This window comes from Nansenia antarctica (assembly GCF_963989245.1).
Source record: "Nansenia antarctica genome assembly, chromosome: 7".
NCBI lineage: Eukaryota > Metazoa > Chordata > Actinopteri > Argentiniformes > Microstomatidae > Nansenia > Nansenia antarctica.
The window spans coordinates 6,604,704-6,618,138 of record NC_137677.1 but is presented as its reverse complement, the minus strand read 5'-3'; the positions used below and the strand labels follow the sequence as shown (position 1 = coordinate 6,618,138).

The 13,435-nt window shown below is 48.9% G+C and overlaps 1 protein-coding gene across 1 annotated transcript in view; it reads right to left on the bottom strand.

The window, feature by feature from the left end:
• dot1l (DOT1-like histone H3K79 methyltransferase) overlaps positions 1 to 10,860 on the bottom strand; it is a gene marked incomplete at its 5' end in the record, with an annotated part of 42,889 nt that extends 32,029 nt beyond the window's left edge. Inside the window, 7 exons of the mRNA XM_080535439.1 lie at positions 153 to 215; positions 720 to 814; positions 952 to 1,180; positions 1,382 to 1,445; positions 1,911 to 1,985; positions 4,261 to 4,304; positions 10,780 to 10,860. Of these exons, the coding sequence (XP_080391565.1) occupies positions 153 to 215; positions 720 to 814; positions 952 to 1,180; positions 1,382 to 1,445; positions 1,911 to 1,985; positions 4,261 to 4,304; positions 10,780 to 10,860 (651 nt within the window). The remainder of the gene's footprint in view (positions 1 to 152; positions 216 to 719; positions 815 to 951; positions 1,181 to 1,381; positions 1,446 to 1,910; positions 1,986 to 4,260; positions 4,305 to 10,779) is intronic.
• Positions 10,861 to 13,435: the final 2,575 nt, after the last annotated feature.

Sequence of the window (13,435 nt, the reverse complement as noted above, 5' to 3'; positions counted from 1 at the left end):
TATAGCTTTTCTCCAAAAGCGACTTACATTGCAGGGAGTGCATGCATGAGCGAACTTGAGCTGCAGAGGATTTCAAATTGTTCCTCTTTGAATGACACACACAGCTCTCATGACAACAGGCTGGGACAGCCGTGGTGAAGACACTAACGTACCGTGTAGTCCCCGTGCTTCTTGCCGTACCACCTCATCCACTTCTTAAACTCGTTGTCCATGGACTGAAAGGAAAAAGTCATAAAATATAGTTAGAATGCCGGACTTTCTAAAAACAGTGTCTTTCTATTTTGTTGACTTTTTGCTGACTGACACACCATTTGGATGTGACCAGAGACATCATGCATGTGGTGTTACGTAGGTCCTTAAGGGTGTTAGGTAGGTCCTTGTGGTGTTAGGTAGGGCCTTAGGGGTGTCAGGTAGGTCCATGTGGTGTTACGTAGGTCCTTAAGGGTGTTAGGTAGGTCCATGTGGTGTTAGGTAGGGCCATGTGGTGTTAGGTAGGGCCTTAGGGGTGTTAGGTAGCTCCTTAGGGGTGTTAGGTAGGTCCATGTGGTGTTAGGTAGGTCCTTAGGGGTGTTAGGTAGGGCCTTAGGGGTGTTAGGTAGGTCCTTAGGGGTGTTAGGTAGGTCCATGTGGTGTTAGGTAGGTTCTTAGGGGTGTTAGGTAGGGCCTTAGGGGTGTTAGGTAGGTCCATGTGGTGTTTGGTAGGTTCTTAGGGGTCTTACCTCTGCGTAGGTGGCTGGAGTGTCTGCTTTCTCCACGCCAAAGTAGTGTTTACAATTCGTTGCCGCTGCGACCTGCAGCACCACCTGTCCCACCCCTGTCAAAAACAGACCATCGAAAGTTTAAGAACAGAAAGAAAAAGCAATAAACACCATAAAAACAATCCCTGAGAATCTCTTTCTTCTGTCAGTACCCAGACACCTCAGAGAGTCAGGGAGAGTAAGAAACACTGACCGCTGCCGAGGTCCACAAAGGTGTCGTCCTCCATCATCTCCATCTCGCCGATGATCTGCGCCACCAGGTCGAAGCTGGTCTCCCCGTACACCTCGGGGGAGAAGGGCTCGTACATGTTGAGCTTCTCGGGGTCGGTGACCGAGTGGTTGTACACCTGCTGCAGGATGTGTCTCAGCAGCCCGTTAGACGGGCGCTTGTTCAGCTTCATGGGACAGGTGGTGCCTTTCCACTGGAACACACACGCGTACACACAGACACACACGCGTACACACAGACACAGACACACACACACACACACACACACACGTACACGTACACGTACACACACACACACAGGACTTTAGGACACTATAGTGGATGAACTCTCTCTTATCTCTGGTGCAGCTGAGTCTGCTGTATTCTTTATTAACTGGACCCACGCAAGACTCACCAGATTGTGGATGCTGTCAATGGCTCTGTTGTACTTGTCACAAAGTCTCTCCATGCTCTCGAAGCTGCAACGACAACAACCGCAATCAAAATAAATACCATACATGGATGACTTTATCCACATCCCCGGCTGCGCCAGTAATAGGAACTGCTGGTAGCCGACAGTCAACAATGTTGTTGACGCTGATGTTTGTGGATGTTTGGCCAGCGACCATGGATACTGGAATGCTAATTGGGAATCAGTCGGTTTCACTCCGGGGACTGTCATCGGCTGATGTGAAATCGAATCATTCCCAAATGAGCAACCCTTGGACAGTTCTATTCATTTCGGGGAGGGGGGGGGCTTGTGTACAGTAGGGCCTGAGAAACGTGGAGGAGGGAGGGTCTGTCCTGGCCGTAGGTAGGTTTGTGTGTTCCGTTAGTGGTGTTGGACTGTGTGTGATGGTGCTGTCTCTCTCTCTCTCTCTCTCTGGTGGTAGGACGCTGCCTCAGAGGAAAGTCACGGCCCGTCCCCGTCCCCCTGGACTCACCTCTTGGTGTCGTAGTCGATGAGCACGAACTTCTCCATGGCCAGCTTGAGGTCTGGGATCTCCTCACAGACCCACCTGAGGCACAGCATGGGAGGGACAGGGAGTTAGACACAGTCACACAGCTCCAGACACAGTCAGAGGGAGGGACAGGGAGTCAGACACAGTCACACAGCTCCAGTCACAGTCAGAGGGAGGGACAGGGAGTCAGACACAGTCACACAGCTCCAGTCACAGGCAGAGGGAGGGACAGGGAGTCAGACACAGTCACACAGCTCCAGTCACAGTCAGAGGGAGGGACAGGGAGTCAGACACAGTCACACAGCTCCAGTCACAGTCAGAGGGAGGGACAGGGAGTCAGACACAGTCACACAGCTCCAGTCACAGTCAGAGGGAGGGACAGGGAGTTAGACACAGTCAGAGGGAGGGACAGGGAGTCAGACACAGTCACACAGCTCCAGTCACAGTCAGAGGGAGGGACAGGGAGTTAGACACAGTCACAGTCAGAGGGAGGGACAGGGAGGTAGACACAGTCACACAGCTCCAGTCACAGGCAGAGGGAGGGACAGGGAGTTAGACACAGTCAGAGGGAGGGACAGGGAGTTAGACACAGTCACACAGCTCCAGACACAGTCAGAGGGAGGGACAGGGAGGTAGACACAGTCAGAGGGAGGGACAGGGAGTCAGACACAGTCACACAGCTCCAGACACAGTCAGAGGGAGGGACAGGGAGGTAGACACAGTCAGAGGGAGGGACAGGGAGTTAGACACAGTCACACAGCTCCAGACACAGTCAGAGGGAGGGACAGGGAGTCAGACACAGTCACACAGCTCCAGTCACAGTCAGAGGGAGGGACAGGGAGTCAGACACAGTCACACAGCTCCAGTCACAGTCAGAGGGAGGGACAGGGAGTCAGACACAGTCACAGTCAGAGGGAGGGACAGGGAGTTAGACACAGTCACACAGCTCCAGTCACAGGCAGAGGGAGGGACAGGGAGGTAGACACAGTCAGAGGGAGGGACAGGGAGTCAGACACAGTCACACAGCTCCAGACACAGTCAGAGGGAGGGACAGGGAGGTAGACACAGTCAGAGGGAGGGACAGGGAGTCAGACACAGTCACACAGCTCCAGTCACAGTCAGAGGGAGGGACAGGGAGTTAGACACAGTCACACAGCTCCAGACACAGTCAGAGGGAGGGACAGGGAGTCAGACACAGTCACACAGCTCCAGACACAGTCAGAGGGAGGGACAGGGAGTCAGACACAGTCACACAGCTCCAGTCACAGTCAGAGGGGAGGGACAGGGAGGTAGACACAGTCAGAGGGGAGGGACAGGGAGTTAGACACAGTCACACAGCTCCAGTCACAGTCAGAGGGAGGGACAGGGAGTTAGACACAGTCACACAGCTCCAGTCACAGTCAGAGGGAGGGACAGGGAGTCAGACACAGTCACAGTCAGAGGGAGGGACAGGGAGGTAGACACAGTCACACAGCTCCAGTCACAGTCAGAGGGAGGGACAGGGAGTCAGACACAGTCACAGTCAGAGGGAGGGACAGGGAGGTAGACACAGTCACACAGCTCCAGTCACAGTCAGAGGGAGGGACAGGGAGTCAGACACAGTCACAGTCAGAGGGAGGGACAGGGAGTTAGTCACAGTCAGAGGGAGGGACAGGGAGTTAGACACAGTCAGAGGGGAGGGACAGGGAGTTAGACACAGTCAGAGGGAGGGACAGGGAGTCAGACACAGTCACACAGCTCCAGTCACAGGCAGAGGGAGGGACAGGGAGTCAGACACAGTCACACAGCTCCAGTCACAGGCAGAGGGGAGGGACAGGGAGGTAGACACAGTCACACAGCTCCAGTCACAGGCAGAGGGGAGGGACAGGGAGGTAGACACAGTCACACAGCTCCAGTCACAGGCAGAGGGGAGGGACAGGGAGGTAGACACAGTCACACAGCTCCAGTCACAGGCAGAGGGGAGGGACAGGGAGGTAGACACAGTCACACAGCTCCAGTCACAGGCAGAGGGGAGGGACAGGGAGGTAGACACAGTCACACAGCTCCAGTCACAGGCAGAGGGAGGGACAGGGAGTCAGACACAGTCAGAGGGAGGGACAGGGAGTCAGACACAGTCACACAGCTCCAGACACAGTCAGAGACAGGGACAGGGTGTTAGACAGTCACACAGCTCCAGTCACAGTCAGAGACAGGGACAGTGAGTTAGACACACTGTACCAGCCTCTGCTTCTATTGCAAGTTTGACAGCGGCGATGTGTGTGTGTGCGCATGTTGGTGTGTGGGTAGGTGTGAGTGGGTGTGTGTGTGTGGGGGGGGTGGGGGGATTACTTACCGGATGGTCTCGATGATTTCATGAGCAGCATCATGGTGTTTATCCTGGAGGACGCACACAGAGAGAGAGAGGGGGAGGCCGAAAGAGGGGGAGGGGGGAGAGAGGCAGAGAACGACAGTTTGTAAATAATTTGATTATGCAAAAAAAGCATTCACTGCCAGAGTACATATCCAAACACTGGAGAGACCATTCAACAGAACATGACTATCTATCACCTGACTAACGAAGTCCCACTGCACACTGAGCTCAGCGGCCTTGCTGGTTAGAGCGTCCGCCCTGAGATCGGGAGGTTGTGAGTTCAATCCCTGGCCGAGTCATACCAAAGACTATAGAAACGGTACCCAATGCCTCACTGCTTGGGCACTCAGCGTTAAGGGTTGGATTGGGGCGGTAAGACCCTGCGACATACCAGCGTCATGTCCAGCTAGTGTACTTCTACCTCACGCTACAGAAACAGGAGATAGGCTCCTGCCCCTATGGGCCATTAGGCTCGAGAATCGACCATCGGTTCTCAAGGCTACTTCACACTGAGGACATTCCACTAAACGGTAGTGTTCCAGTTCCCCCTCGCAGCAAACCTGCACTGTCTGCAATCAAGTTCACAGCCGGGTCAGATAGGGGTCCTCGGCAATCCCCCAAACACTGCCGACCCACATACCGCACTCTCCACGGAGCGTGACTCCATCCTCCGTTACTACCGTCAGACTCGGAACAACTCGATCCCAGAGACACATGTGACCGTGAATGTGTCACTGTTATGGGTCTGTGTGAACAGTCGGCGGTCTGTGTGCGTGTGGCTCATGGCTGTCTGTGTATTATGTGCCTGGGAGGAGGATGGCTGTGTCACTGTGGGGTGAGCAGAGTTCTGTCAGAGGGCTGCTGCTGTTTACAGAGCAGGAAGTGCGGGATTCGGATCACGCCGACGGTCGTCTGTGTTGACCCAGTGACCCACTTTCTCTCTCTCCTGTTTCGGGCGGCTGTCACCGGGAGGGAGTGAGAGAGAGAGAGAGAGAAAATGAGGGAATGGAATGAGAGAGAGAGAGGAAGGAAGAGATGAGACGACAGAGAAGGCGGGAGAGAGAGGAGAAGGAGGAAGGAAGGAAGGAAGGCGGGAGAGAAATAGAGAGAGGAAAAGAGCGGGAGGGGAGGGTGAACGGAGAGAGAGAGAGCGCGAGAGAAGAAGAGAACGCAGGAAAGGGATAAAGTGCGGGAAAGGGAGGGATTGGGTGAGGAGTAGAGAGGGAGAGAGAGAGAGAGAGAGAGAGAGAGAGAGAGAGAGAGAGAGAGAGAGAGAGAGAGAGAGAGAGAGAGAGAGAGAGAGAGAGAGAGAGAGAGAGAGGAGACAGCCCCAGCCAGTCAGACATGGCTGGGCTCAGCTGGACCAGCTCTGGCACAACAGCCTCAGCTCACAGCCTAGAGCTCCCTCCGTTTCCCGCGCAATATCACCACCGCAACCCGCGCCAAGGCAAGGCAGGGCAGGGCTACGGCACACAGCTCAACACTGTTACTGAGGCTTCACACACCACAGGGGCACACCCCAACTGAAGGCATTTTCTCTTCACATTGGGCTTTTGTTGGACACTGTTACAGCAACTATGGATGTGATGTCATGTAATCTAAAAACAGGCCAGCGCAGTACAGCTCAGCTCAGCTCTGTAGTGTGACTGCCACACAAGACAGAGGGCGTGAAATGATTAAATTGTGTTACACACGTGAAGAAAAAGCAAACCCTGTCGTCAACAGAGAAAGGTGCTATGAATAGAATAGGATAAGGACTGAATAAACGGCAGCCCAAACAGACAGCCAGGCTCCTAAGAAGATTAGTATTCTACAATTGTGCGAGGGGTTAATGCTGTGATCGAGACAGACATCAGTGGGGGCACGTACCATCAGTCCCGTCATAGTGTGTGTGTGTGTGTGTGTGTGTGAGAGTGAGTGAGTATGTGTGTGTGTGAGTGTGTGTATGTGTGTGTGTGTGTGTGTGTGGGGGGGGAGGGGGGGTGACGGGGTGGGTGTGTGTATGTGTGTGTGTGTGAGTGTGTGTGTGTGTGTGTAAGCGGAGGCGGTTGGAGGGGGGGGGGGGTGTTCCTGCCGCTCACACACAGACGGCACGCAGCAACAACAGAGCTGCTGCTAAAAATAACGCTGGCTGAGAGACAGAAAGAGAGAGAGAGAGAGAGAGACACGGCGAGAAAGGGATTCCAGAGTGTGTGTGAGAGAGTCAGCCCTCTTCTCTCCTCCTCCTCCGTTCATTCTGCCCCCCTGTGCTGTGGGCACGGTGTCGGAACTGACGCAACGAGGCAGCCACAGCCACGGCCACTCCCTCCCCCTCTCCGTTCATTCGCCATGACGCACGGTGGAGGCGTAGAGGGGGGGCGTCACGCCTCCCCACCACGCGTGACTCACGGCCACAGAGCCAATGACGAGCGCTCAGGTGTGTTTGTGATTGTTATCACTACCACATCACACAAAAGAAAAATAACAACCAGATTCTCAAAAACCTCTCCTCCATCAAAGGGGTTGTCGGTAATAAGGGATGACTTTTTTTTTTCACCCGTACTTGTTGACTCTTGGTTCTTCGCTCACTCACTCTCTCCTCCCTGATCTTGTGTTTGATTTCACCTGCGTGCTGATGCAAAGATGGAGGGTTATGGCGTTAAGGCATGCTGCCTGACTGCTGGTCAGCGCCTGGTGAGGTAGAACTGCCTCTAGTCTACACGTCTGTCTGGGTTGATGACCTGCGATGATACCACCCGCAGGTCACATGTTTGGCTCAAGGGGTGTGGCCTCAGGCCTTGGCTTGCATTGCTTCTTGTCATCAATGAATGGCTTGTTGTTCGTATACAATTTAGGGAACACACACGAGACTGGCAGACATAATCTTAGGCAGCTGGATGTTAAAAGTGGAGTGGCCCTTTATACAGTACAGAGATCGCTAGTTATGTATTGACATAGCAATTACACTGTAAAATGGTAGGCTTAATTACATAGTAATAACCAAAAAAGCAACTTCTCGTGTCACCACTCAGTACCATTTGGGACCAGGTGGGTTCCTACCAATTGTGTTTAACTATTTTAAGTGAGTAGTACCACATACCACATAATTGCCATGTAACAAATGCAACTTGGTAGATACCGAAACTGTAGTGCAACAGCAGGTCAATGAAATAAAGTGTTACCAAACGAAAGGTGTTGTTGAAAGGAACAGTGGCTTTACAAACGTCTGTGCAGCACAAGAGGTGTTCTTCATATGGAAGCAGTTAAACATTATTTAAATCCACAGATGGTGGCGACTTGAGTGTGTGTGTGTGTGTGTGTGTGTGTGTGTGTGTGTGTGTGTGTGTGTGTGAGTGTGTGTGTGTGAGTGTCTGTGTGTGTCAGTGAGAGACAGACAGAGAGCGAGAGACAGTCAGAGAGAGAGAGACAGTCAGAGAGACAGACAAGACACATACAAGACACATACACACACAGAGAGAGAGAGAGAGAGAGAGAGAGAGCGAGAGAGAGATATACTGTGGACAGACAGGATGTCTGTATTGAGCACCCTAAGTCTTAGCATGTGGTCAGCACTGGTACCAGCTTCAGTGTGGGAGCAGCAGCATACATTACAATCATTATGCTGTGTGCACACCAACACAGAAATGAGTGTGTGTCCCTGCTGTGGGTGAGAGGAGCAATTTGGCCTGAACACTGTGGGAGTGAGGAGCATTGGAACACATGTTATGATGGATCGCTGGCGGGGGAGCTGTAACAGTAGTAGTCCTATGCATTGTTGTTCAGAGGGCTGAGGCGCAAACAAACCAAACCCCTGAATAACAGAGAGCCGTACTTCAAACGCCTGCGGCTTCACAAAGCCATGTCGTAGGTACAAACAAATCAATTCAAAAGCCATACATTCGTCTTGCATAGATCAAAGTGCGAGAGATTGATTTGACCACAAACGCAACGTTGACAGGCATTGTGATGTGCTGAGCCAAACATAATGTGATCCAGCAGCTGATCCAAGCGCTCTGTGAGTTAACGCAGACGTCTTATCTCCTCCCTGCCCCACCCGGTCCCAGTCGTTCGTTCATACAGAGGACAGAGGAGGGGAGGGGTTCTTATTGGAAACCAGAGGAGGACTCCACACTGTGTGTAGAGACCTAAAGCACACCGCAGATCCAAAACAAGGACCATCAGCGGCGCGCTGCTGTTTTAGTCAATACAAGACCAGCGTCCCTATGCTATTACCAGTCAATGCATAGTAAAGTAGGCCTGTCTCTCAGGACCATAAACGAGGAAGCAACTCTGGTGTGCCTTTCCCTGAGAGGAGTCCATTATTGCAGTAGTATTCTTATCAGTACACTAGTGTAATAGCATAGTCACCCGAGGCCAACTGAAAAGAAGGTGATTGCGTCAACAATAGTACTACTGACTCGAGTTCAGGAACCACATTACCTCTTCAATCATAGGGTGGAGGCGTAAAAACAGACCACAGGTTAATGAGACACAGAGTTCTGAGAAATGCACTTTAAGCTTTTTTTCCAAGCACATTGTCTCACTGCTATCTCTGAGAAACGACAGCTGACACACACTTGAAGGCACTGGATAAACCACAGGCTTCTCATCTGCTTCCATTTCCTTTCCCCCTTTGGTAAGTCGGGTACAATCATCTGCTCAACTTTAGCTAAAACATATGCTCAAAGCATGCACAATAGGCCAAAAAACACCCGTGATTTATCGTTGGAGCATTTTCTACTAGGTGCAATCAAACTATGTTCTCCTTCAATCTAGGTCACACTTTCGTCTGGGTGCTGTGAATCCATGCATGCCTCAAAACAAGGCTTGGCCATGATGACTCTTAAGATCATAAGTGATAATGGGACAGGACCTTACAAGTTAAACTAGTTCCAAAACCCATGGAACAACAGAGTTCAGCCCAGTGAAATTCAAATGGAGTCATTCCTCAAGGAACTATCTTTCAAACTTCCCGTTCCATATCTCAGATCGCAAGTGAGGTGTTCCATGCAAACCACAACCCCAGCTGGGCTGCCAGGAGTGTGGAATACCTTGTGAGCGAAGCCCAGCCCCCCTACTAGTACCAGCCACTGTAGCAGCATGCAATCACTTCAATTTGCATAGATTAACACATGTATGCAAGTTACAATTCCAACCATCTAACCTACTGACAATTGCATTGTAGCTATGCATAGGATTTGCAAAAAAACAAATGTACAACTGACAGTTAGTTGACTCCTAAAAACGGCCACGAATCACAGATTCACCAAAAACATTTCAGGAATAACAGCTGATTGACATTGTACCAGATAGCAAGCAGCCAGATACATAACTGAGCCCGATGATGATGATGGACTGTGAAAACTATTTCGAAAACCAAACCTCAACCATCTCTAGGCAATCCTTGTCAAGCCATGGATGATTTGTGACATCCTGCAAAATGATCAGGGGGAACCAACTGGACATAGTGGAAGTAGTCGACTACAGAAGCTTTGTATATATCTAACTGTACAGCCACTGTAGCATGCAATCACTTAAGTTTGCGTAGATTAACACATGTGTGTTAAGTTACAATTCCAACCATCTAACCTACTGACTCGAAGTCGACTACAGAAGCTTTGTATACATACCCAACCATCACCTTGTCTCGAGACATCTTAAGACATCTTGACAGACAAAATGTCTTATTTTGGTTAATTAAGACATCTCAAGACAAGGTGATGGCTGGGTATGTATATCTAACTGTACAGCCACTGTAGTAGCATGCAATCACTTAAGTTTGCGTAGAGATTAACACATTGCAAGTTACAATCCCAACCATCTAACCTACTGACAATTGCATTGTATCTATGCAAGGCTTATATAGTCTACAATAGTCATGCAATCACTTAAGTTTGCATAGATTAACACATGCAAAGTTACAATTCCAACCAATCTAACCTACTGACAATTGCATTGTATCTATGCAAAGCTTATATAGTCTACAATAGTCATGCCTACATACATGACTGATGTAGGCAGCAGCTTATCTGTGTGTGTGTGTGTGTGTGTGTGTGTGTGTGTGTGTGTGTGTGTGTGTGTGTGTGTGTGTGTGTGTGTGTGCGTAGTCAACTTCGCCTTACAAACTGGACCAGAAACAGTCAAAAACATCAAACGTTTTAGCTTTCGCTGCTATTGTTGTTATTGTTCTTTATTCCACTTAGCCAGGTTGAAAGAAAGGACACAGCTAACGTATGTAGTAGTGAGCCTTAGCTGCCTTCCTTCAGCCTCGTTCCTCTGTTGTCTCTCTGGCTGATCTGGTGGGACCAGACCGCCTGTCTGTCTGTGACCCTGCATGGTGTTTTGGCTAGCCGCTAGGAGAAGCTAGCTGACATTAAGCTAGCCCCCCCTTCGGTATCTCTAACAAAAGATTAAGACATAAATGAGGTTCTAACTAACCAGGTGCTTTTGGTTCCGTATACTTCTATTGAATAAGTAGCTTAGCGAACCTTATAACGGTTAAGAAACGGTTAAAATACTCACGTATATCGGTAGCGGCCACGGGTAGCCAGCGGCTTGGGCTCCGACCGGTGACTTCAGTTTGAGTTCGAGCCTCTCACCCATTCTACAACCACTTTTTCTCTATGGTTCTCTATGGTGAAAGCTAAAGGTTAGCTAACAGTTAGCTTAGCCTGGGGGTTAGCGAGGAGAGCTACAATGTGAACATTATCGAAAAAGCGAAAAAATTCTCGAACACGATTTTAGAGAAACTGAACGTTCCAAATGTGACGTAATGGAGTTGTAGTAGTAGTAGTGCGCGTGAGGTGTTCAAGCCCAGGGGTTGTTGTAAATTATTTTTCGATCAATTTTGTAAGAAAAAATAAAATAAAAAAAAGAATTACTGTTCTTCATGCCGAGCGGCTGCTGCTACACCTCGGCAGTACCGCCGCCATCTTCCCGACCCGGCGTGAGAAATGAAAAAAAAAAGGGGCGAGACCAAGACGTCAGGGAGGGAGGGGTGTGGAAGACTAGGGACAACACCGAATCGTGACGTTAGAATTATAAGGTTCTATCTCCATTTTTGTCAAAATTGAGTTTTTTACATAATCTGATCCATTAGGTGTTTATTAATGCCTGTGTGGTGTTATTTTAAAGTAATTAATAAAATACAAAGGTTCCATCTCACAAAAAACATAATGGAATGTAAAAACTTTGACGCTGAATATCTCTGAACTACCCTAAACGGAGATAGAACCTTATCATTCTAAGCTCACGAAATGTCACTTTTGCGCGTGTGTGCGTGTGTGTGTGTGTGTGTGTGTGTGTGTGTGTGTGTGTGTGCGCGTGTGTGCGTGTGTGTGTGTGTGTGCGTGTGTGTGTGTGTGTGTGTGTGTGTGTGTGTGTGTGTGTGTGTGTGTGTGTGTGTGTGTGTGTGTGTGTGTGTGTGTGTGTGTGTGTGTGTGTGTGTGAACAATGAAAGCGTCCCCCGTTGTGGTGGACCGGATGGGACTAGACCACTTTTAGATTAACCCCTTCTTTACTTTCTAGGCACTTTGTGTAGATCTGAGAGTGTTTGATAGGTGTAAGGTCTATGGTAAGGTCTATGGAATCCTCTTCGAGATCGTCTAACCTCTGTGTGCATGTTCACGAGAGTCCATTTAAAGCGAAAAGCGCTGCGCGAATTCCTTCACCGATAATCAAGCAACTATGCATGTGATTCGATTCCACATTCATGAACTGTGAACATGGTTAACATATGTTGATGGGGTGGGTGATTGCAAATCTGACACACGTTATCCTGATAGAGTTTTTGGTGTAAAGTTTGAATCCTTTTCAAAAACCCGGAGATACGTTTAGAAAAATGTTTGCTGGATAAAACTTTGCGGTAGGTAAACTAAAACTTAGAGATATGTGATCGTAATAAGTATGTTTAGGTGAGTAGTGTCACATGACTTTATGTTAAGTCGATAACTTATCCGGCTAAACATATACAACATGTTGTAAAATATGTATTTTCGTATGCCTATGTTTTTGCTAGCCACGTGTTGTTGTTGTTATCATCAATCAATTAACGTAGTAGTATGTGTAACAATGCATGAGGGCCATGCATGAGGGGCATGCATGCTGTTAAACTAAACACCCAAGACCCAAAGCTCATTGGCTGAGATGATTCCTGATGCAGACTGAATGGATTGTTAATTGGTTCTGACTCCTAGAGTGACGACAGGGTCTGGGTCTTGGATTCAACATAGCTTAGGCTATTTGTCTGAGCCTCAATGGATTTGGTCTGGTCTAGCTTTTACCCCCATCTCTTCTGCACAGCAAATGTTACAGACTTATAACCATATAACACTTTGCATGACTACATCTATGATTACGTATAACTCCATCATTTATTCATCTATCAATGATCTATGATGCATAGCCTATGTCTGTGTCTATGATTGTATGCAACAACCCCAATAAAGACTGACTAATGTTGGGGATTTGCATTCAAATAACTAGAAGTGATAAATCATGTACTATGTGCTCATTTAAATAATATGTGACTGAGGTCAGTTGAGGAAAAAATGGGAAGGTCACGCAGAGCCAAAAGAGAGGTTCTGCTTTTGAGCGACATGTCTATTCTTCTATACTGTATTTTAACTTGTTAATCGAATCCCAAGTCATGGGACTCAGAAACTGGAACTGAGTTTCGTGCCTGTCGTGTGACAGGAGACGGCAGACAACCTGAACAGGAACACATGCGCCGGACCACATCGCCAACAGTTATGCTTTCACAAGCTATTCTGATCAGAACATATGATTGTATGCAACCCCAATAAAAACTGACTAACAACTGGCATTTTATTGACACAGCATTTCATTGAGGGAACCCCAAAAGAGAGACACAGAGACCCCTGTGCCTGTGGATCCTGAGGGTAAAACTGTCATCATGCCTAGGAGCAGACCGAAGAAGAGGAGGGTGGAAGCACACAATGACGATAACAGGTTATGATTTGCAATATACAGAGATACTAAACATGGATGTGAATTAAATCTACATGGCTCTACATGGCCATCTGTATGGCGATGATCGTTACACTGTAACATACATTCAGATTTTGTGGCATAACAGCCATAGTGCCACCCCAGATTATGAGTTCATCATGCTCAGCCAAATGTTGTTCTTTGTCTGATGCAGCAGTTTATTGGAGGC